The sequence below is a fragment of the Notamacropus eugenii genome, chromosome 5 (genome assembly GCF_028372415.1).
Source record: "Notamacropus eugenii isolate mMacEug1 chromosome 5, mMacEug1.pri_v2, whole genome shotgun sequence".
Lineage (NCBI taxonomy): Eukaryota > Metazoa > Chordata > Mammalia > Diprotodontia > Macropodidae > Notamacropus > Notamacropus eugenii.
Window position 1 is genome coordinate 4658823 of NC_092876.1, and position 21689 is coordinate 4680511.

Here is a 21689-nt window from a genome sequence, read left to right on the forward strand (position 1 = left end):
GAACGCTACAGGTCGGGCGGGTCCGAGAACCCCCCCAGCAGCAGCAGGAGGTCCCCCCAATTGGGTCGCCAAGGCTGTGCCGCTGCCTCGGCACGCACTGAGCTCCCCGGCCCTGCCCCCGGGCGCGCACGGCTCCCCACGCACACACACGTTCGGGGCAGGGACGCACGCACGAGCCCACGGACACGCGCAGGGCGCGGACGCCCGGAGGGGGAGTACGGCGCACGCGCACTGCTCAGGCTCGGGCCCGCACCGCCCTCCCCTCACGTAGGCTGCTGCGCCTGCGCACCCCGGAGATTCCCAGAGGCCTCTGCGTTCCCGCGGCCCCTGTACACAGACCTCGGGCGGCTCCGGGCGCGCAGGCGCAGATCGAGGGGCGAGCGAACGAGGAAGCGCAGGGAGCTCCGGGGGAACGAGAGGTGAGAGGGGGGCGTGTGACGTCACGGGTGGGGGGGGTTGGTGACGTCCGGAGACCTGGGTGGAGAGGAGGGGGGAGGGGATCGGGTGTCCGCAGGGGGGCTGGGAGGCGTTGGGTGTGCGTGCGTGCGGTCTGGGCGCCCCGGGGGAGGGGCCCTGGGAGCCCCGAGGACCCCCCGCGGGCCGTGGAGGTGGGACCCCGCCCCAGCCCCTCCCCCCGGCCTTCTTCCCTGCCTGGGGTCCCCCGACATCCCTGAGCGGGCGGGGAGATCCCTGCCTGGGTCAGGAAACGCCTGCAGTGCTCAGGCCGCCCGGGCCGGGCGTCCTGGGGGGGGGGGGGGGGGGGTACCGGGGGGGGGGCACTGTGTGGGGGCGCTGGGTGTGTGGGCACTGTGTTGGGCACTGTGCATGTGGGCACTGTGTCTGTGTGGGCACTGTGTCTGTGTGGGCGTGTGGGCACTGTGTCTGTGTGGGCACTGTGCGTGTGGGCACTGTGTCTGTTGGGCACTGTGTCTGCGTGTGGGCACTGTGTGTGCCCCCCTGGGCAGCGAGGCCGGAGGGGCCGTGCCAGCACCCTTCTCACTCTCCCGCCCCCTCGGGCCAGCTGCCTCCGCTGCCAGTTTGCCTCCCGGGTGCCCGCTGGCAGCCCTGGCGGCCCTCGGAGGAGGGGTCCTGGGTCCTGCCTCCGGGGCTGCTTCCCCGGGGGGATGAGGGGGCCAGGACCAGAACCGCACTGATCAGATCCAGCCTGCCGCGAGTTCCAGGTGCTCTGCCTCAGTTTCCTCCTCTGTAAAATGGGGGTGAGGGCTCAGCGCTGAGCACGGGGCCGGGGGGCCTCCGCTCCCCTTTCCACTAGGCTCCCCCCGCCCTTTCAGTCCTCCTCCCACACGAACTCCAGCACCGTCCTCCAGGGTGGGCAGTCCTGTCCAGCTCAGGAGCGCTCCTGGAGGACTGGGCTGCTCTGCTTGGCAGGACCAGTGCTAGGGTCTGGGCAGAGCCAGCCGGCTGGCTTCCTCTGTAATACCCACCTCTTGCCTCATGCCTTTGCCCAGGCTGTCCTCCAAGTCTGCACTTTCCTCCGTCCTCCCCTGGGCCTCTGGGGATCCTGAGCCCCTTCCAGGTGCAGCCCCAGAGTCGCCTCCCTGGGAGCACATCCCACTGACTGCGAACATGCCTGTCTCTGCCCAGGCTATGTGCCCCCTTGGCGGGCAGAGACTGCATCTCTCCTGTCTCTGTGCCCGGGCACCCTGCCCCTGCTGGGGACCTGATGCAGGGGGCAGAATTGGCCTGAATGGGGGTCTCTGCCTTCCACCTACATCCTCCAGTTAGCACATCTGCCCCACGATCTGCGTCTCCCCCTCTGTCTCTCTCCTGAGGAGCCTGGCACTGGACGATGCCAGGGCTGCTTCTGTGGTGTGTGTGTGTTTATGTGTGTTTACCTGTGTGTGTGCACCTGGAGGGCTTCCCTGACAGAGGCTTTTCTCTCTCCCCTCAGGTCTCATATCTCATGTCTCTGAATCTCATTCTTCCCCATGAGGGAAGCCCGGAGGAGGATGGCAGGTCCCACGGGGTCCCCTTGGCCTTAGACCAGGTGAGTCAAGGTCTCCTCTTCCTCCAAGACTATCCTCCAGGTCCCCAGACCATGCCTTGTTGCTCCTGCATCCTCAGGGGCTTCTTGGGGTGGGTGGTCAGTCATGAGAATCAGCCATGGACAAGGCTGGTCAGACAGCGTCTACAGGCGTGGCCCAGTCCTCTACTGAGGTCATCTGGTCCAGCGTCCAAGAGCAGGGCCCCAGCAGAGCCTGCAGACCCCCCCTCCCCCAGCTTACTGGAGGACACAGAGCTCCCACTACCCCCAGATCCACATCCTCACCTCCAGAGCCCTTCTCCCCAGACCCCCCCCCCATCCCCCAGGACCCTTCTCCCCAGGGGCCCCCCTGGGCCCCAGGGACATGTCTAGGCTGAGAGGAACAGAGATGGACAGGTGGAAGGGTCCTCAGAGGGCATCTGGTTCAAGCCCCTCACTTTTGAGGTGAGGAAACTAAGGCCCAAAGCCTCACCCACAGAGTCCAATCAAGCAGGTCCTGCCTCCACCTCCTGTTGCCTCCCCCTGGTCCATGCCCATGGGCCAGCATGCCTTTGTTTGGTGTTGCAGGAAGCTGTGTCATTCAGAGATGTGGTTGTGGACTTTACTGAGGAGGAATGGGGGTGCCTGAGCCCAGCTCAGTGGCAGCTCTACAAGGAGGTGATGCTGGAGAACTACAGGAACCTGGTGTCCCTGGGTAAGGCCACCTCCCCTGGGCCCAGGCTGCGGGGCTCACAAGCAGGGAGGGGATGCACTGGACCTTGGACCAGCCCGGGGCTGAGAAGTCACCTCACCGCTGCCTGCCTCAGTTTCCTCCTTGATCCTAAAGGCACTTCCCTCCATGCATGGTCATGCGGACTGACCAAGATGCTGCTTGCAAAGTGCTTAGCTTAGCAAAGTGAATAAGTGCTAACTGCTGGGTTTGCCATCCCAGGCTCTGCCCTTCTCTGACCTTTTTCCTCTCAGTGCAGCTACAAAGCAATACCTGCTTTTGTTGTCCTTGGGTCCCTTTGCCAGCCTCGCTCCTTCTGAGCCTGAGCCCTCCTGATATTGCTGCACATGCATGTGTTCTCTGTCCCCCTGTTCCCTCATCCCCTTCCTTCTTTGTCCCCCCATTCTCTTCACTCTCTGTCCCCTTTGCTCTCTTTCCCCCATCCCCTTCCCTCCCTGTCCCCCCCATCCCTTTTCCTCTCTATCCCACCAACCCCTCCGCGCTCTGTCCCCATCCCTCTTTCTCCCCATCCCCTTTGCTCTCTGTCCCCTTCCCTCTTTCTCCCTGTCCCCTTCACTCTCTAACCCCTTTGCTCTCTGTCCCTGTGTCTCCCTATCTCCTTTCCTCTCTGTCCCCCCATCTCCTTCCCTCTCTGTCCCCCTGTCCCCTTCGCTGTCTGTCCCCTGGCCTCATGAGTCTCCTGCTGAGTTTTCTGTGCACCCACATCAGTCTCTTTGGACAAACTCCCCTTTTCCTCTGTTTCTCCAGAATGTCATTCTTGATATCTTCCTCTCTCCTGGGACAACTTCTCTGGTAGAATTTCAGTCCATGCGGTCTTTCCTGTCTTTCCCTTCAGCCCTTTGACGTTGGCCTCACCACAACCTGGAGTGCACAAAGATGAGGCCGGATTTCTCATTCTCTTTCCCAAAGCCTAGAAAGCAATAGTCCCTCCCCTCCAAGAGTGCCTTCCTTTCTCTCCTCTTTACTGGGCAGCTAGGGGACACAGTGGATAGAGCGTGGGCCTTGGAATCCAGAAGACCTGCATTTGAGTCCTACCTCAGACACTCACCAGCCATGTGACCCTGAGCAAGTCACTTAACCACCTCCTGCCTCAGTTTCCTTACCTGTAAAAATGAGGGTGATAATGGCACCTACCTCCCAAGGCGCTTCTGAGGAGCAGATGAATTTAGTGTTTGTCAAGTGCTTTGCAAGCCTGCTGGACTGTAGAAATGCTGGCTTTTATCATAGATACTGTTAAGGAGAATAGAGCTGAGGACAGACATTTTCCTTGGCGATTCCTCCTCTTCTCTGTGCCAGTCAGCAACAGTTTCTAAAGAATTTACCATGTGTTCACTCTGAGCATAGAAAGGCAACTTCCTGCCTTCAAGATCATCACCCTCTAACAGTGAGACAGTGGGCAGATCTCAGAGAGGAAGGCACGAGCGGCCGGGGGACTGGGCAGAGGCAAGGGGTCAGAGCATTCCAGATCTGGAGGATGGCTTGTCCCATGGCAAGAGATGCAGGCCAGCGAGGTGGGGTCACGAGTGGGCAGCACAGGGGACAAGGGGTCTTGCACTGTCCCAGAGATGGGAAGGAGTCAGTGGCTTTAGCAAGCAGGGGGATGGTGTGGTCAGGCCAGGCATGCTGGGCAGAGGGTGGACCCTGCAGGGAGACAGTGAGCCTGAGGAGCAAACATGCAGGAGGTGCTGAGGGCCTGCCCAGCTGTACAGCAAATAGGGATGTCTACAGGACGGGGTGGGGAAGTCAGAATGCGGGGACTTCTCAAGGACAAAATGACTGCCAAGGCACATCTAGGAGCCACTTGCTGCTCTGCTTTTGGGAGGAACAAGGACAAAGGAGAGAGAGGGAGGGAGGGCAGAGAGAGCGCCAACAAACCCTGCAGAGTCCGAGGCTCCAGCACTGCGCTTTCATTGACCGCGTCCCACACTCATGATCTGTTTCTCGGCCTCTTCATCCATTTCCTCTTTCCATCCAGGCAGTCTGTGGCACATTCTCCAGATCCCTCAGCCACACGTCTCCTCTCTGGTTTTTGGATTTCCCCATGGGCACTGTGAAGCTTTTAAAGCTACAGCCTGCCTTGTCCCACTTTCTCCTGTCACTTTTGAATAAGGGAAATCTCCAGAACCGTCCTCCTGCCCGGGGTCTCCTGGTGCTAAGTCTGAGCGCTGGGGTCCCTTGGCTCCTTCCTTTTAGAACCTCTAGGTCCTCTTGGTTATCGGTCCACCTAGGAACATTATCTTGTTGACACTGGAGCTACCTCTTGGATTTTTTTCCTCCTCAGCACACCTGGGTAGTCCAACAGACTCTCCTCTACATCCTCGTTACTGTGTTAATAGCAGCAGGTCATAATAATGTGATGTAGCGCTTGGAGGTTTGTCAAGCACTTTACTTTAACTCACTGGATCCTGGCCACAACCTCCTTATCTTCTGAGGAGGCTGTCTCTGGCCCAGGGTCCCAGCTCCTGAGTCGCCAAGGCAGATTTGAATTCATCCTGGGCTCCTCCAGGGGCTGTGGACATCTGCTCTCTCCCTCCCCGCTTTTTATACTTAAAATTCTTTAGATTAAATCTGCTTGACTGCTCGCTAGTGGCTGCTCCCTGGCTTTGCTGGGGAGTCTCCACCACCCCATTCTTGTAGACCGCCACCCCAAAAGCCAGCAGGGGACTTGCCAAAGGAATTTTTATTCTCCCTTGTTTTCAGTGAGAACAGCAGTTTTTAGTGCCGCACCAAAGGCTTCAGATCTTTGGCTGTGGTCTGGGGGCTCCCTCTGGCCTCTGTGCCCATGGGGGTCACCAGCCCAGGGGAGCTGTCCTCTGCTCGGTCCCTCCCTGAGATCATTAAGGGGACATACAGATGCTGCCTCAGTACCAGTGGACAGGGAATCACTAACTCCTCCTCCTCTTCTTTCCCTCCCCTGGTCCTGACCGGATGATCTCTCGCCTGCTGGATTCTGTGGGTCTGCTCATTCTTTGGAGGACCAGCAGCTTTTTCCTCAGAGCATCCAACTAGGGGGCGCCGTGGATAGAACTCTGGACCTGCATTAAGGAAGACCCGAGTTCAAATCTTGCCTCGGACGCTTATTAGCTGCGTGACCCAGGGCAAGTCACTTAACCTCTACTGCCTCAGTTTCCCCATCTGTAAAATGGGGATAATAATAGTACCTACCTCCCAGGGTTGTTGTGAGGATAAAATGAGATAACATTTGTAAAGTGTTTTGCAAACCTTAAAGCTATCCATAATGCTTGGTATTATAATCATTATCTCCACCTGCAGGGGCCTCAAACCTTCTTTTAAGCTCTAGTTAATTGTACAGCTCTCCTTCCACTTCCGTGTAACTCTCGACCGCTCCCCAGCCTCCTGGCAGGGCTGCATCTCCCCTTCTCCACCTCCACTGCCCTTGCCCCATCAAAGCTGCCATTTTGTTTCCTTTAATAAGAGCTGGAGTTGAGCCACCTTCACCCCAAAGGCCGGGCTCCCTGACCTCTTCTCTGAGACGTGGGAGCACAGTTGTGTAATGTAGCCCCCGACACCAGGCATTTCCATGGCTTGGTCAGTTTTGCTGAAATGGTTTTTTTTCCTTTTTTGAGGTGAGGGAATAGACAGATAAGTAAAGAAATGTATTTAGTACAAAAACAAAAGATGTCAATAAACTATATTTTTAAAAAGATGACACTGACGAATCTTGGTCCCAAAGAAGGGAGATGAGCGCTCTGCCTCCCTTCTGCTTTTTCAAAAGAAAACTGGGGGAAACTGGAAATAAATATATAAACCTATTAACAAACACGTATTTGGCTGCTACTATGTGCCAGGCAAGGAGCTGGGCATTGGATTAGACAGACAAGAATGAAGCCAGCCCTGCCCTCAGGAAACCTCTATTTCGGAGTCTGGTGGGAAACATCAATGTGGGTATAAATTACATGACAGTTGGGGGCAAGGCACCAAGCACCTGGGAGAATTAGGAAAGATGGTGCTCTGGCTGAGCTTTGAAGAAGAGGGCTGGGCAGGTGAGGGTCAAGCAGACCAGGCAGGGGCCCACGGAAAGTCAGGGTTGGAGCTGGAGCCAGGGGAGGCAGCTTTGGCCAAACTTGAGAGCATGGAGGAAAGTAGTAAGGCTGCAGAAGGGGCTTGGAGCGCTTCTGCCTCTGCAGGCAAGGGAGGGATTTTTATTTTGCAGGGTGGCGGTTTGGGGAAGATCAATGAGGAGCGAAATAGAGATCCCGAAGTGGAAGGAGCATCAATGAAGCCTCAGAGAGCCAAGCTGGACTGGCCAAGTGTGCTTGTCTTGCTCCTGTCCTACTCCTTAAAGACTGGGATGGATGTTTGTGGCTCAGAGGACGTACAGTCTCATTTCCCTGTTCTTTCTGTAAAGAAATGGTCTAGTTTGTTAAGTTCACAGTAGAGGAGAGGCAGGAAGTTGAAGCTGGATGGTGAAGGTTTTGGATGCCCAGTGGAGGTGTCTGCATTTTATACTGGAGGCCACAGGGAGCCACAGGCCCTAAGGAACAGGGGAGTGAGCTGATCAGACTGGTGTTTTAGGATTAGCACTTTGGTAGTGCATTAGTTTGAAGGGCGGATTGGAGAAGGGAGAGGCTTGAGGTCAACATCAGGTTTAGACCAATGTCTTACACCACATGGGGAGATAAATTCCCAGTGGATAAAACTACCTTACTAGGAGCCTGGAAGTAGGCAGCTTGCAGATTCGTGCTTTAGGAGAAGTTAGAGAAAGACAAAAACCAGAGGCAGAGATAACCAAAGACAAACTCGGCATCTCGGGAGCTGCGGTGGAGAAAGCTGAACTGAGGCAGAACTCCAGTCCTTCCTCTGTGGTTTGCCAGCCGTGTGACCCAGGGCAAGTCTCTTGATTCCTCCTCAGCCTCCTTATCTGCACGGTGGGGATCTTAAGCACATCTGCTTCCCAGGATTGCCCTTTGCAGAACTTCAAAGAACCCTATGAATGTTAACTATTATTAAATTAGGCCATTGTGATTCTGTAAAATTAAAAAGCTTTTGTGTGAAGAGAAAATGTTGAACTGCTGGAAATACCCTTCTTATCAAACCTCCCTGATAGTGGCTATTCGTTCAGAGCCATCTCCATCTCCCAGGGCTGCCTCCCCCTACTCTCTGGCCATGGAAGGGACCCCCACCCACCCAGTTCTGCATCTCAGAAGCTCTACTTTCCCTTCCCAGCTCAACTCCATTCCTCTCCTGATATGAAGTCTTTCTTGACCCCTTCATCAGCTGGTGCCTGCCTTCCTCCAGTTTCCATGTGTTTTCACTTAAATATAGTGTCTATATTTATGAAGTTTTTGTTGTTTCCCCTTGTCACAAAAGAATTTCTGGCTTAGCTTTCTTACTACCATTTACTTAAAAGGAGGACAAGCTATAACTAGCTATAATGCGAGCTCAGAAACCTCAACACTAGTGTGGTGTTAACTGGTTAGTTCCCACTCTGTGAATTCAAGCTTGAGAGGCCACTCCAGCTCCAAAGTTAACCTAACACAGCTCTTCCCCTTCTGCCATCTGTCCTTTGGTGTGTGAGTTGTTACCTTCTCTTATCTGGTCTTTGAAGTTCCTTTGTACCCATCCTGCTGATGTAACCCAAAGCGCTATAAGGCTGCCAGAAGAGATGCACTGGGCTCACTGGTCTTGTTTGTCCAGTGATGCCTGCACTCTGAGCCTAATAAACAATCTTCGTGTCTGCCTGTATGATTGGCCTCTGTACTGAAAGATACAGGGAAAGGGACGCTTGGACAATGTGTCACACTCTCTACCGCCTTTGTATCTGATGCCTCACTTCCTCCAAGAGGAGGAAGGTCATGCCAGCCTGGTCTCCTGTGTCTTCAGTTTCAAATGCTTGTCCATGGCCCAGAGAAGATTCCTCCCTGAAGTCAAACACTGATGGACAATGAAAACTTACCTAAGCTATTTCCTCAGTAACCAACACCAACCCCTTTACTGTGTCCCTGAAATACCTGTTCCACAAGCAACAAACTAGATTTCTTCTTAAAAATATTTCCATTCTTCCATTTTCTGGCTCTCACAGAGACCTCTGCTCCCTCCCAAAGGTCCTACATCCCTGGCTAGCCTTTCCAGCACTGGCTGCACCTTCCCCCGTTCCTCAGATCACTGTTCTAGCTGGTTGGATTACTCTGCAGCTCCTTGCCACTTGCAGGCTCTCCCTGTACCACCATCACTCATTGATCTCCCCACGCTGAGGTTCACTCAGTCCGTATGGACCACCCATCAACATTCCAGAAGCCATTGTTTGCCAACTGCTTCCCTTCCCTCCACAATGAATCCAGAGTTTGGGTCAGTCTTTCTCCCCTTCCCAGCTAAAGCCCTCATCGTAAGGGATGCTGGTGTCCTCCTCCCCGCCCTGCCTCCACCACATCCAGAGACAGCCATCCTCTTCATCTTGCTGATCAGGGCACTATGTCCCGGTTCACAAACTGACATTCCTCTATCTGATCACAGTCTGCTGTCAGTCAGCCTTTGCCTTGCAACCCCCAAACCATCTTCTTTATTCACCCCTCTCATGGACCTCCAGTGCCACCATTCCTCGCTTCTCTCCCAGACCATCACCCTGTATCAGCTACGTTCTTCTCTTTCCCCGTCTTGGCCCCTTGGAGAACCAAGCCAACCTTACAACATCCTCAAATCTGTCACCTCTGATCATAGAGCCAGTTATGGCCAGCTGAGCCTCCGCTATGGCTCACCTTCACCATCACCTGCTTTCCCGCCTACAAACGTTGCTGAATGAAGCCGTGGGGGAGAAAATCACAGACTCTTCTGGGTTCACTACAAAGCTTTTACACAATCTCCGCTGGACCCCCACTGCTGCCAGACCACCTATCAGCTCACTCTCTCCCTCTCCTCAAGCCTCTTGTGGTTCCCCTTGTCCCACACTCTCAGCTGACAAGCTTGCCTCCTATTCCTGAAAGATTCGAGGCCATTAGCTGAGAGCGCCCTGTTTCCCCACCTCCCTGTCTTCTATACCCAAGATGCTCTCTGTGGAGATGGACCTCCTGACATGGCCAGCTCCTCCACAAACACATATTGTCTTATTTCATCCTGTCTCCTCCAGCAAAGTGTCCCCTCTCTCATCTCCACTCTCACTTATCTTGTCTCTCCCTGTTCTCCAGTTGATTCCCTGCTGCCCACAAACATGCTGCGTCTCCCCCATCTTCAAAAACCTCCTCTGATCCTGCCTTCTTTCATCTCCCTAAACTTGGGAAGGCCGTCTACACTAGGCCTCTTGCTCTGCTACCTCTTTGAAGTCTGATATTCCACGGAAGCTTCTTTCTCCAAACGTTGTAAGGACCTGGTCATTGCTCAGCCTTACAGCCTTTTCTCAGTCCGCATCCTTGTTGACTTGTGTGCCCTCTCCTGGTTCTCCTACTGTCTAACCGCTGTGCTGAGAACATCTGGATCCTGCCTGCCCCGCAGGCTGGTGGGGCCCCTCAGGGCTGCCTCTTCTCTCTAGTCTTGACTGCTCCGCCTGGTGATCTCATCAGCTCCTGGTGGTTCAGCTATCTCTGTGCTGGTGATTCTTATGTCTTCTCTACTGGGCCTCACCTCTCTGCTTTCCTCCAGACTTGCATCTCCAATCATAGGTCCCATAGACATCTTAAAGTAAACATGTCCAAAGAGGAATTCATTATCTTTCCTCCTAAACCCTCACCCCTTCAAAACTTCCTTGTTGTTTTAGAGGGCACACCATCCTCCCAATACCCTAAGCTCACAACCTGGGCACCATCCTCAGCTCCTATCACTGCCCCATCCCAGATACAATGGGTTGCCAAGGGCTGTCGATTTCATTCTGCAGCATCTCTCCTGTGCCCACCCTGGGGCAGACCCTCATCTTCTCACACCTGGACTGCTACAGTAGCTGCTGGGGGGTCTCACACTGAGGCTGTTGGTTACGTTCCTAAATCATGTCAACCCCCTGCTCAGTAAACTCCAGTGACCCTCTCCTGCCTCCAGGATCAAGGGCTCTGTCAAAGCCCTTCTTAACTGAGCATCCTCCTCCCTTCCCGGCCTTTTTGCCCCTCATTCTCCACCACGTCCTCTTTAGTCCAGAGACCTCAGTTCCTGACTGTTCCCAATGAACACGACCCTCCATCCCTCAGTGCCAGGCGTGTTCTCAGGCTGTGTTTGCTGCTCGGAGAACTCGACCTCCTCTGCTCTGTTGACTTCCTTGGCTTCCCTTGAGTCTCTCACAGGAAGTTTTCCTCAAGCCCTGTTACTTCCAGGGCCTGTTAGTGACTTCCTGTTGGTCCTGTGCCTAGCTGGCTTTTGTGTGTTTATTTGCAGACCACCTCCCCCCTTAGGTCACTCACTTGAAGGCCAGGGCTGACTTTTGCCTCTTTTTGTATCCCCAGACTTAGCACCACACTAGGTGCTTAATAAAGGTTTATTGATCCGTTGATTGACCATAGTTTTGGAGAGTTGTGTGTCACTGAGCATTTTAGTGTCATATGCATTAGAGGTGGGGCTTGACTCCAAGGCTGGCTCCCTATCCACTCCACAACTGCTTCCCTCATACCTAGTAGGCATCAACAGATGCTTGTGGATTAATTGATTCTGAACACATAGCCAGTTGCTACAAATAGGCAGAACCCGCCTCTCTCCCCTTCATGTCCATTGACAGTCAAAGCTGAACCCCCTTCCACCTTCTCTTAGTACAGAGCTTTCTCCTTCCTTTCCCTTAGGCAGGGCTAGTAGAGGACAAGCCAGACGTGGTCTCCTGGCTGGAACAAGGGGAAGAGCCATCAGCCTCAGATCTGCAGGGAGAGGTCCTGAGCAGCCCCTGTCCTTGGGAAGGAGACACTTCCACCAGGTGTCTAGGAGCCAGTGGATGCTGCAGCCCAGTGGGGCCCTCAGGTATGGCCTTCTCTGAAGGGTGGGCTGGTGCAGGTGGGCTCTGGCGGGTTCCCAGGGGCATGGGCTGCTAGGGATTTACCAACACCTCCCCAGTCTCTGAGGGTAGAGAAGTCCAAAGCCTGAGGTTCACCAAGAGATCACACTGTGCCTCCTCAGTGCACACACAGGATAACTCAGTGTATGCCCTTGAGGGAACATGTATTGGCTCATTCTCAGTTTTCTTATTAGTTAAATGAGAGGACTTTTAAAAATGACCACTAAATGCTCTTCTGCCTAGTCAGCATTTCTCTAGTCCAAGGCTCACCAGGTCCCACTCCTGCTCATTAAGCTGCTGTGGCCCCTTGGGGTCCTTAGGATGCTGCAATTCCTCTGTGGCTCTAAGACCTTTCCCCAGATCTCACACCTCCCTCCTCATCATGCCCTCCACAGTCCAGTCACACTGGCCTTCTTGCTGCTTCTTCCCCAGGGTCACATCGCTATGCCTTTGCTCAGGCTGTACTCTACTCCTGGGTTGCATTTCTCTTCCCCTGTGCCTCTAAGAAGCCCTGATTCCTTCTGAGCTCAGCTCACTTCCTACCCAAGGCCCAGCCAGATGCCTAACTACTAGTGATTGCCCTCTATCCCTGAAATTATTTGGATTTACTTTGTATATTTTTATATATGTACATGTCTTCTCCCCAACAGAATGTAAACTTTTTGAGAATAGAAAGAAAAAAGGAGAAAAATGAACACATTCATTGAGCAGAGAGGTCATCAATATGCTGACTTCAGGAGCAGCTTTCATCAGAGCACATACAAATACCCAGGATCATGGAATTATGATAATTGGGGGAATCTCTCTCGTAATTACATACTCCTTAATCAATATCTTAGAACCGACCCCTGGGATTTGAGAGGTGGACAGGATTTCCAAAAGAACTCATTTCTTCTTAAGAACCAGAGAATTTGTGCTCAAGAGAAGTCTTATAAATGTGGGAGAGCTTTCATGAACTATTCAGCCATTACAAATCATAACAGAAATCATGATGGAGAGAAACATGAATGTAGACAATGTGGAAAGTCCTTCAGGTGCGTGTCAGTTCTTACTGAGCACCAGAAGATTCACACTTGTGAGAAATCCTATGGCTGTAAGGAATTTGGGGTGGTCTTCAGCCAGAATTCAGACTTGATTAAGCATGAAGAAATTCATGATGGAAAGAAACCATATGAGTGTAAGGAATGTGGAACAGCCTTTAGTTGGCGCTCCTACCTCATGGAACATCAGAGAATTCACACTGGTGAGAAACCTTATAAATGTAAGGAATGTGGGAAGGCCTTCAGGCAGAGCTCCAGTCTTACTAAACATCAAAGAAGTCACACTGGTGAGAAGCCTTATGAATGTAACGAATGTGGGAAGGCCTTTAGCCAGAGCTCATCCCTTAATCAACACTTCAGAATCCATACTGGAGAGAAACCTTATAAATGTAAGGAATGTGGAAAGGTCTTCAGACAGAACTCACATCTTATTCGACATCAGTTAATTCATACTAGAAAGAAACCTTATGAGTACAAGGAATTTGGTAAGACTGTTAGCCAGAGTTCAGACATTATTAAACATGAAATAAATCGTGATGGAGAGAAACATCAAAGTCACGCTGGTGAGAAGCATTACGAATGTAAGAAATGTGGCAAGACCTTCAGTCAGAGCTCAAGCCTCAATAAGCACCAGAGAATTCACACTGGAGAGAAGCCGTATAAATGCAAGGAATGTGGGAATGCCTTCAGGCAGAACTCACATCTTACTCGACACCAGAGAATTCATAGTAGAAAGAAACCTTATTCAAATCAAGTCGATAAGCATTTATTATATGTGTACTATGTGCCAGGCACTATGTTAATTACAAGAGATACAAAGAAAGGGGGAAAAAACCAGTCCCTGCTCTCAAGGAGCTCCCAGTCTAATGGGGGAGAAAATATTAAGGCAAGGAATGTGGGCAGGCGTTCAGCCAGAGATCAGACATTATTAAATATGAAGGAAATCATAGTGGAAAGAAGTCACATGACTTTAAGGAATGTGGATCAATGGAACTCATACATCATTAAACATCAGAGAATTCACACTGCTGAGAAATCTTAGGAAAGTAAGGATTGTAGGAAGACCTATTGTCAGGGCTCCAGCCTTATTCATCATCAGACAGATCATACTAGAGAGAATTCTATAAATGTAAAGAATGAGAGAAGGCCTGCCAGAACGCAGAACACCAGAGAGTTCACACCAGGGAGATGCCTTTTGAATGCCAGGAAGTCACTCTTAATCAGCATCAAAGAACTCACTGCTGTACAATATAACACAGTAAACATCTATTAAGTGTCTATGCCAGGCACTATACTAAGCACTGGGGACACAAAAGAAGGTAAAAGAAAGTCCCTGCTCTCAAGGAGCTCACAGTCTAGTGGGAGTGAGAACGGACAAGCAAACCCATACAAAGTAAGATCTAACAAGATAAATGGGAAATCATTAAAAAAGGGAACTTGGAATTAAGAGGGATTGGGGAAGGCTTCCTGTAGGAGGTGGGACTTAAAGGAAGCCAGGGTGGTCAGTAGTCAGAGGGGAGGAGGGAGAGCAAGCCAGACCAGCACAGTCAGAGAACATGCCTGGAGCTGAGAGATAGAGGGGTGTTCAAGGAGTATTGAGAAGATCATTATCCCTAGATCAGAGGGTGGTGGGGAGTAAGGCATAAGAAGATTGGACAGGTAGGAGGCGGACTCAGGTTATGAAGAGCTTTAGACACCAGAAAGGTGTTGTACTTGATCTGGGAGACCATAGGGAACCACTGAGACTTGAGTATGGGGTGGCATGATCAGACCTACACTTTAGGAAACTCCCTTTGGTGAATGAATGGAGAATGAACTGGAATGGGGAGAGACTTGAGCAGGCAGACCCCTAGGAACCATTGCCATAGTCCAGGCATGAGGTGATGAGAGCCTGTGTCAGGCCTAGAGGCCTAAGGGCTACCCAAGTCTTACCTTACCTATCGCAGGTCTTCGGCTGGCCAAACCAGATAAATGTATGAGAGAAGAGACTTTCCAGAGTCGAACGAGGGTTAGGCTTTATTCAGGGTCTTGGTTACATGTGCAGGGGGAATTCTTCCTGAGGAAAGAGGGATCTCCCAAGGAGGCAAAGATCTTACAGTAAGAGGATGGAAGTGGAAGTGGAAGTAGGAGAGGGGAGAGGGAAGAGGGGAGAGGGAAGAGGGGGAAGAGGGGCCTTCTGTCCTCTAAGGGTCCCTCAGCGCTAAGAGCGCCTTCAGGCTTTCCTGACCCTACTTAAGCTCTCCTGCCGCATAGTTTGCACGTGAATACCGGGCGTGCTCTCAGCCTTTTGTTAGTCAACAACAGGTGTACTCAGACCCAGGGCCAATCTCGAGGGCAGGATGCTCTCCCCAGCACGTATCCCACGGAGAAGAGGCGGGAGATAGCCCGGGTCTCACACCTCAATTCCCAGCTATTCCCTGGGGGGCCTCATGAGAACTCTAAGGTTTAGAAGTCCTCACTTTTACCTGCCCGAGACTGTCCACATGGAACTGAGCTTACACCCCCAATAAGCCTCCATCAGGGGAGAGAAGGGCACCTATTCAGCTGTTTCGAGGGTAAAAACTACAGGCCTTGGCACCATGTGAGAGAGAGGGAGGGGTCCAGGATGACTCCTAGTTGGGAGCCTGAGGGAATAGGAGGATCGTGTTGCTCTCTCTAGTAATAGGGAAGGTAAGAACAGGGAAAGATAAAGAGTTCTATTTGAGACATGCTGAGATTATGATGTCAAGATGTCAGAAAGGCAGCTGGAGATGTGAGATTGGAGGTCAGAGGAGAGAAAGGGAGAGGAAAGGCTGATTTGAAAATCATTAGCATAAAGATGGTAATTAAATCCATGGGAGCTGATGAGACTGTCAAGTAAAGTAGTATACAGAGGGAGAAGAAACCCAGGATAGAACCCAGGACACCTATGTTTTGAGGGTGTGACTCAGAGGAGGACCCAGCAAAGGAAGAGTGGTCAGAGAAGGAGGAGGAGAACCAGGAGAGAGAGAGAGAGAGATGTCCTGAAAGCCAGGGAGAAGAAAGTATCGAAGAGGAGAGGGTGATCAAGGCTGCAGAGAGGTCAAAGAGAATGTGGATTTATAAGGCTATTGAATTTAGCCTCTGGAAGATCCTTAGTGACTTTGGAGAGAGAAGTTTCAGTGGAATGATAAGGTTGGAAACCAGATTGTAGGGGTTGAAAGTGAGAGGAAAGTGGTGGCACTGATTATAGACAGACAGCCTTTTCCAGGAGTTCAGCTATAAAGAGCAGAGGAGACACAGGATGATATTTATTAGGGACAGAAGATCAAGCAACGGCATTTTCAGGACAGGGGAGACATGGGCATGTTTGTATTGGGAAATGAATCAGAGAGGGAGAAATGGAAAATAAAGAAGAGAACAGGATTGACAGAGAGGAAAACTGAGGAGATGGGATGAAGTGGGATCTCTTGACCAGGGTTGGTCTTGGTTAGGAGTAAGGCCAGGAGGAGAGAGGCATGAAGGAGAGAGTTGCAGAACACACCTGAGTGATGAGAGATGAAAAAGAGGGGAGAAGAGGGCACTCATGGCAAATGGCCTCAATTTTTCCCATAAAATATGAAACAAGGTTTTCCACTAAGAATGCAAGGGGGAAGTCATAGTAGATTTGGGGTTTGGAAGATCCACTTTGGAGGGTGGTAGAGTGAACCGATAAGGGAGATATATAGTAGGGTTGCCTAGCAGCAGTGAGGACCCAGTGAAGGTTGTGTAACATAAATTTGTAATGACCCAGTCAGAACAATTGTGTGATTTTTTCCCACCTTTTCCCGGGAGCTGTGTGTAGGAATAAAGAGAATGAATGGTGGGAGTGATGCAAGGCTAATACTTGGCTGGGCATAATTAAGGCTAAAGTAAGGGGGCTAGGGATTCAAGAGAGGAGGACAGTTTAAAGTTTAATTGGTTTACCAAGGGGTCAAAATGGGGAGGAGAGGAGTGTCCAGTGGAGGGAAGATGACATGGAAAGTTTCAGGGTCAAAGACCTGGAAATTACTGTGTGGATGAAGAGTAGGTTTATGGAAGGGAAGGCAGAAGAAGAGGTGAAAAGCAATAGATCATGGTCAGATGATGAGATTTCAGAAATCTTGACCATGGAGGTGTTCTATTTGTGGGTGATGGCAAGATCCACCTTTGTATGTGGCTCAGGTGGGGTGGAAGAGCAGGTCATGGAAGGTGAGTAGGCTGAGAAAATGAATGGTTAGAGTGTAAGCCACCTCGTATGAGGGCAGGAGCCTGGCAGAAGAGGAAAAACTGAAAGCCAGGTCCTGATGTCATTGAAAAATGACCTCCGATTCTGTGGACAACCACATCCAGGATTTTAATTGGGGGGGCAGACATGAGTAGCACGAATCTTAAGGAAGGAGAGGTTACTGAGTGATGGAGGAAGGAGTAGGAACGGGGAGTGGCAGATGAGAGTAAGGAGGATTTTGACTTCTCCACCTTGACCAGTGAGCAAAGGAGAGTGAGTAAAAAGGCAGCCAGGACTGGAGAGGGAGGCCAGGGAGGCTCGGAGCCAGAAGATGGAAGGAGTGGGAGAGGAGAGTTAATCTGCAGGAAAGTTTGTTGCCTACGAAGGAGGCATTTCAGAGGAAAACATAGAAGGGATAGTTGGACTTAGGTTGAAACTTCGAAGTGGGAGGGTTGAGGGGGATGGCATGGGGAGTCGGGGTGGGGGGGGGTTGGGGAATGATCTACAGGAATTCAGAGACACTGGGAGGTGAGGGGTTTGACCAGATGTGCTAATGCTGTCTGTGTTCATCCTTCGTTGCCAAAGAAGACCATGCCATCAGAGAAACGATGACATGACTTGCACTTGACTTTGTTTTGAGTGATGGCTGTGCAGGTTACCAGCCTCACTTCTCCTTCAGAGCCATCTGAATCCAGTGACTAGATATTCATCAGGATGACTGGAGATGACCCAGGATGAGGCAATTGGGGTTAAGTGACTTGCCCAAGGTCACACAGCTAGTGAGTGTCAAGTATCTGAGGTGAGATTTGAACTCAGGTCCTCCTGACTCCTGCACTGGTGCTTTATCCACTGCACCACCTAGCTGCCCTATGTGCTAATGATGGTCACTGAGTGGAGGGCCCCCCGCCCTGCTCCTCTATGTTCAGAGGAGGTGGGAGGGGAGGGGAGGGTTGCCCTTCTCAACCCTGGAAGTTCTCCACATCCCTGTCTCAAGACTGGGCTGGAGCAGGAGGTAGAAGATGCCCAGCCTGGCCCCAACAGCCATTCCTCAGGGGACCCACTGCACCTAGGAGATGGGAAGCTCTGGGCAATTGCACCCCTGCATTCTGAGATCTTCTCATCCTACAAACTTGGGCCCAAGCAATGGAAAATGATGGGCATTTGAAGGAGAGGGTTTTGGAGTGTTTCTACAGTAGGTATAACAGCTGTGGCCCTGGTATCCAGTGAATAGCAAGGCTCTGGTCCTCGTCTTATTTCTCCTCTCCTCCTCTCTCCCTACAATCCTCACTGTCTGCCTACTGAGCTGGCCAGTCCTTCTTAGTCCACTTTGCTGTGTCTTTATGTGGCTCACTCTGGCTCATTGTGGCTTTCCCCACGGCTCAGTCCTCTCCTTCTTTGCTATTTCACTGGAAAAAAAAACCAAAAAAAACCTTACCAATGTAAGAAGTGGGAAGGCCTTCATCCAAATGTCAGTCACTATGAGATATCATATTAATAATACTGAGGATCCTTAGGAATATAAGGAATGCAGGGCAGTGTTCAACCAGACCTCCCCCCTTGTTAACTAACAAAGAAGTCATACTCAAAAGAAAATCTGAGTTTAAGAAATTAGAGAAGGGAGCAGCTAGGTGGTGTAGTGGATAGAGTAGTGGACCTGGAGTCTGGAAGGCCTAAGTTCAAATCCAGCTTCAGACACTTAGTAGCTGTGTTGCCCTGGGCAAGTCACTTAATCACCTCCCAGGGTTGTCACCAATGTGATATTTGTAAAGCAATTATCTCAGTGACCTCATGCTGAAAAGAATGCCTCCCAACTTAAGGCATGTGGGTGGGAAAGGAGAGTGAGTAGGCATGCCTAGCTTCATTTTGCTTTCATCTCAAAACTTCAGAAATGGGCCCACTAAAAGAATAACAATTAAAACTGGGAGAAGAAAGAAATTCTCGAAAAGAAAACCTTGCGGAATGATCACCAGACATTGATGCCATGAGTAAATTAAAGAAAATTGCTAATATAATGCAGAGATATTTGTTAGAAATCCCACTCTGTCTGCAATGGGAGATGGGAAGGAGCATAAGAAGCGGGCATCACTACTGGCACACTTTCGGGGTGCGCTGGTCCATGGTTGGAACCAAAGGATTCTAAGAGGAACCATGGTAATCATGCATGCCCTCTACCTTTCTTTGGTGCATTATGGCAGGCTCTACCCAAGGGCATGAGAAATCAAGGTGAGAAGGGGGCAGTGATACAGCCCCATTGAACAAAAATCTGAAGAACGGTCCAAAATACCCTCGCCAAAGTAAAAGCCAAACCCATATTACAAACAGACCTGGAGAAGAAAAACACCTTGCCACATTGGCCTTGCCCAAAATGGCATGGAATGTGCTACATTCTAACCTAATCATCTAGCTGGCAGCAGGCAGATGGCAAGTCTGAGCTTCATTCTTCTGTTTGTTTGTTTTGTCTGTTCATCCTAAGCCTAAGGGCCACAAAGACACTCAGGAGGGGCAGGGTATCCTTGAATGTTGCTCTTAGCATGCAAGAGCCATCCTTGTGGGCGACACCAGGTCTGGCCCCCAACACTGTGAGACAGATACAAAAGTGGGTGAGAGCCTTTGGAGCTGGGCGCAAGGAGGGCATCCGTTCTGATCTTTGGAGAAGCTGCCCCCAGAATTAGAGGCATCATTACACTGAGCCCTGGCCCTCCTTTGACGGCTAGAAAAGCAGCATTTTACCCAGGCCTGTCTTTCACTCCACCTCAGCTACCCAAAAGGGAGTCATAGCCTTCATCTTTCCATCACCCATAAATGCACCTCAGTCAGCTCAAGAACTCTGAAATTCCTATATCTGATCACCATCTACTGAAATCCTATCTCTCTCTTTGCCTTTCCAATACTGAACTCTGCTCCTGTTCCCCACTATGACCTTCAGTCCTTCAGCCCCTCAGTTCTTTCCCTGGCCACTCTTGGGCTGGCTACATTCTCCTCCTTTCCCCTCCTGACCTGCTAGTGAACCAGTTCAACTCTACACTGTCCTCTCTTGATTCCCTCACCCCTGATAATGTCACTTATCTTGTTCTGCCAAGGCTCACTCTCACCATCCTCTGCCTTCCCTCTTAAGTATGTGCAGCTGCGTGAAACTGGGCCTTCACTGATGTAAGGTAATCCTTTTACACCTAATTAACTCACTCTTCCGATAGCCACAGCAGCTCTTCCAAATCTTCTCTTCACTTGCCCAACTTCTATGGCTCTCAGCTGAGGCCCTTGCCTCGGGGGTCATCCTCTAAGAGTGGCCCTTGTCTCCTCTTCATCTCATGCCTTTTGCCACTGTCTCCACCATTGTCTACCACTGTGTTCTCCTCGCCAAGGCAAACCCTTCTGTCTGCACAGGTGATCCCCCTCTGTGCTGTCTCTCCCAGCACATCAAGCCCTCTCTCATCTTCACTCTTTCGCTTCTCTTCCATCTCTCCCTGCCTACAGCTGCTTCCTTCCTGCCACCCTCAAAAAACCCTCACTTGATCCTCACATCCCTATTTATTACCATCGCATATCTCTTTAGCCTTTTGTGGTTAACTTCCTCAAGAAGGCAGCCTACACCAGGTACCTTCACTCCCTCTGCTCTCACCCTCTTAACTCTACAATCTGAATTCCAACCTCATCATCCAACCATAACTGCTCCCTCCAAACTGACCAGTGATCTCCTAAGTGGCAAATACAAGGATCTTTTCTCAATCCGTATTCTTCTTGACCTCTCTGCAGCCTTTGAAAGTCAATCACCCTACTTTCTCCTGGTTTTCAGGACATACCCCTCTTCTGATTCTCCTCCTACCTCTCTGACAGTCCTCACCCCCTCTCCTATGCTGAACTGTGGGTATCCCAAAGAGCTCTTTGGGATGTCCTGGGCCTCTTTTCTTCTCCCTCCGTAGTACTTCACTTGTTGAGCTCACCAGCTTCCTTGGACTCAATGATCATCTTTGAGCTGATGATTCTCAAATCTTATCCCACCCCAAAGTTTTGGCTGACCTCCAGCCTCACATCTCTAATTGCCTATCAGATATCTTAAACTGGATGTCCAGCAGGCATCTTAAACTCAATACGTCTAAGACCGAACTCATTATCCTTATCCCCAAGCCCTCCTCTATCACCATGGCAATATTCACAGCACTGAGGGAAACTATGAATATGCTGGCTTAGTTCTGAATCACAAAGTATGACAGACTCTCCACAGGGAAGGCAGAAGAAAAACATTTATTCAGATAGCAGAGAGCCAGATCCCAACACCAGAAAACCAAATCCATCATAACAACAAAGAAATCAATGCACATTATCACTGCAGGGGACACCGCCATTCCCATGCTTTCCCCCCTTCCCTGGGGCCTTCCCACAAACAAACACAATCCTTGCTGTCTACTTGCTTGCCTCTCTCTCTCCCTCTGCTCTAACTGGTCTCCTTCACTTCTTCCCAATTCTGCTTCTCTTCCACCCTTTCAACAAGCTCCTCCCATCACATGTGACTTAGGTTTCCATATGATTTAAGCAGGTCACATGGGACTATTAATGGATGGGAAAGATCTTCAAATTAAGCAAAAATACATTAACAATACATCCCCCTTCCAAACTTCCTTCTTATGGTTGTGACCACTCCCACCCTCCCAGTCCCTCAGGCTCCCAAGCAAGGTATCATCCTTGACTCCTCACTGTTTCTCACCACCACCTGTCCCCATATCCAGTCAGTTGCCTACTGATTTAACCTTTGCAACATCCCCCGCTACTGCCATCACCTTGGGCCAGGACCTCAG

General features: G+C 51.0%; 1 protein-coding gene across 1 annotated transcript; it reads left to right on the forward strand.

The window, feature by feature from the left end:
* The first annotated feature begins 289 nt into the window (after positions 1-289).
* LOC140508189 (uncharacterized) lies at positions 290-13504 on the forward strand. The gene is given in 7 exon segments (XM_072615969.1): positions 290-419; positions 1913-2008; positions 2573-2699; positions 11451-11618; positions 12303-12335; positions 12338-13395; positions 13397-13504. Coding segments are annotated over 6 exon segments (1569 nt in total). The 5' UTR covers positions 290-419; positions 1913-1924; the 3' UTR covers positions 13496-13504.
* The last annotated feature ends 8185 nt before the right edge of the window (positions 13505-21689 follow it).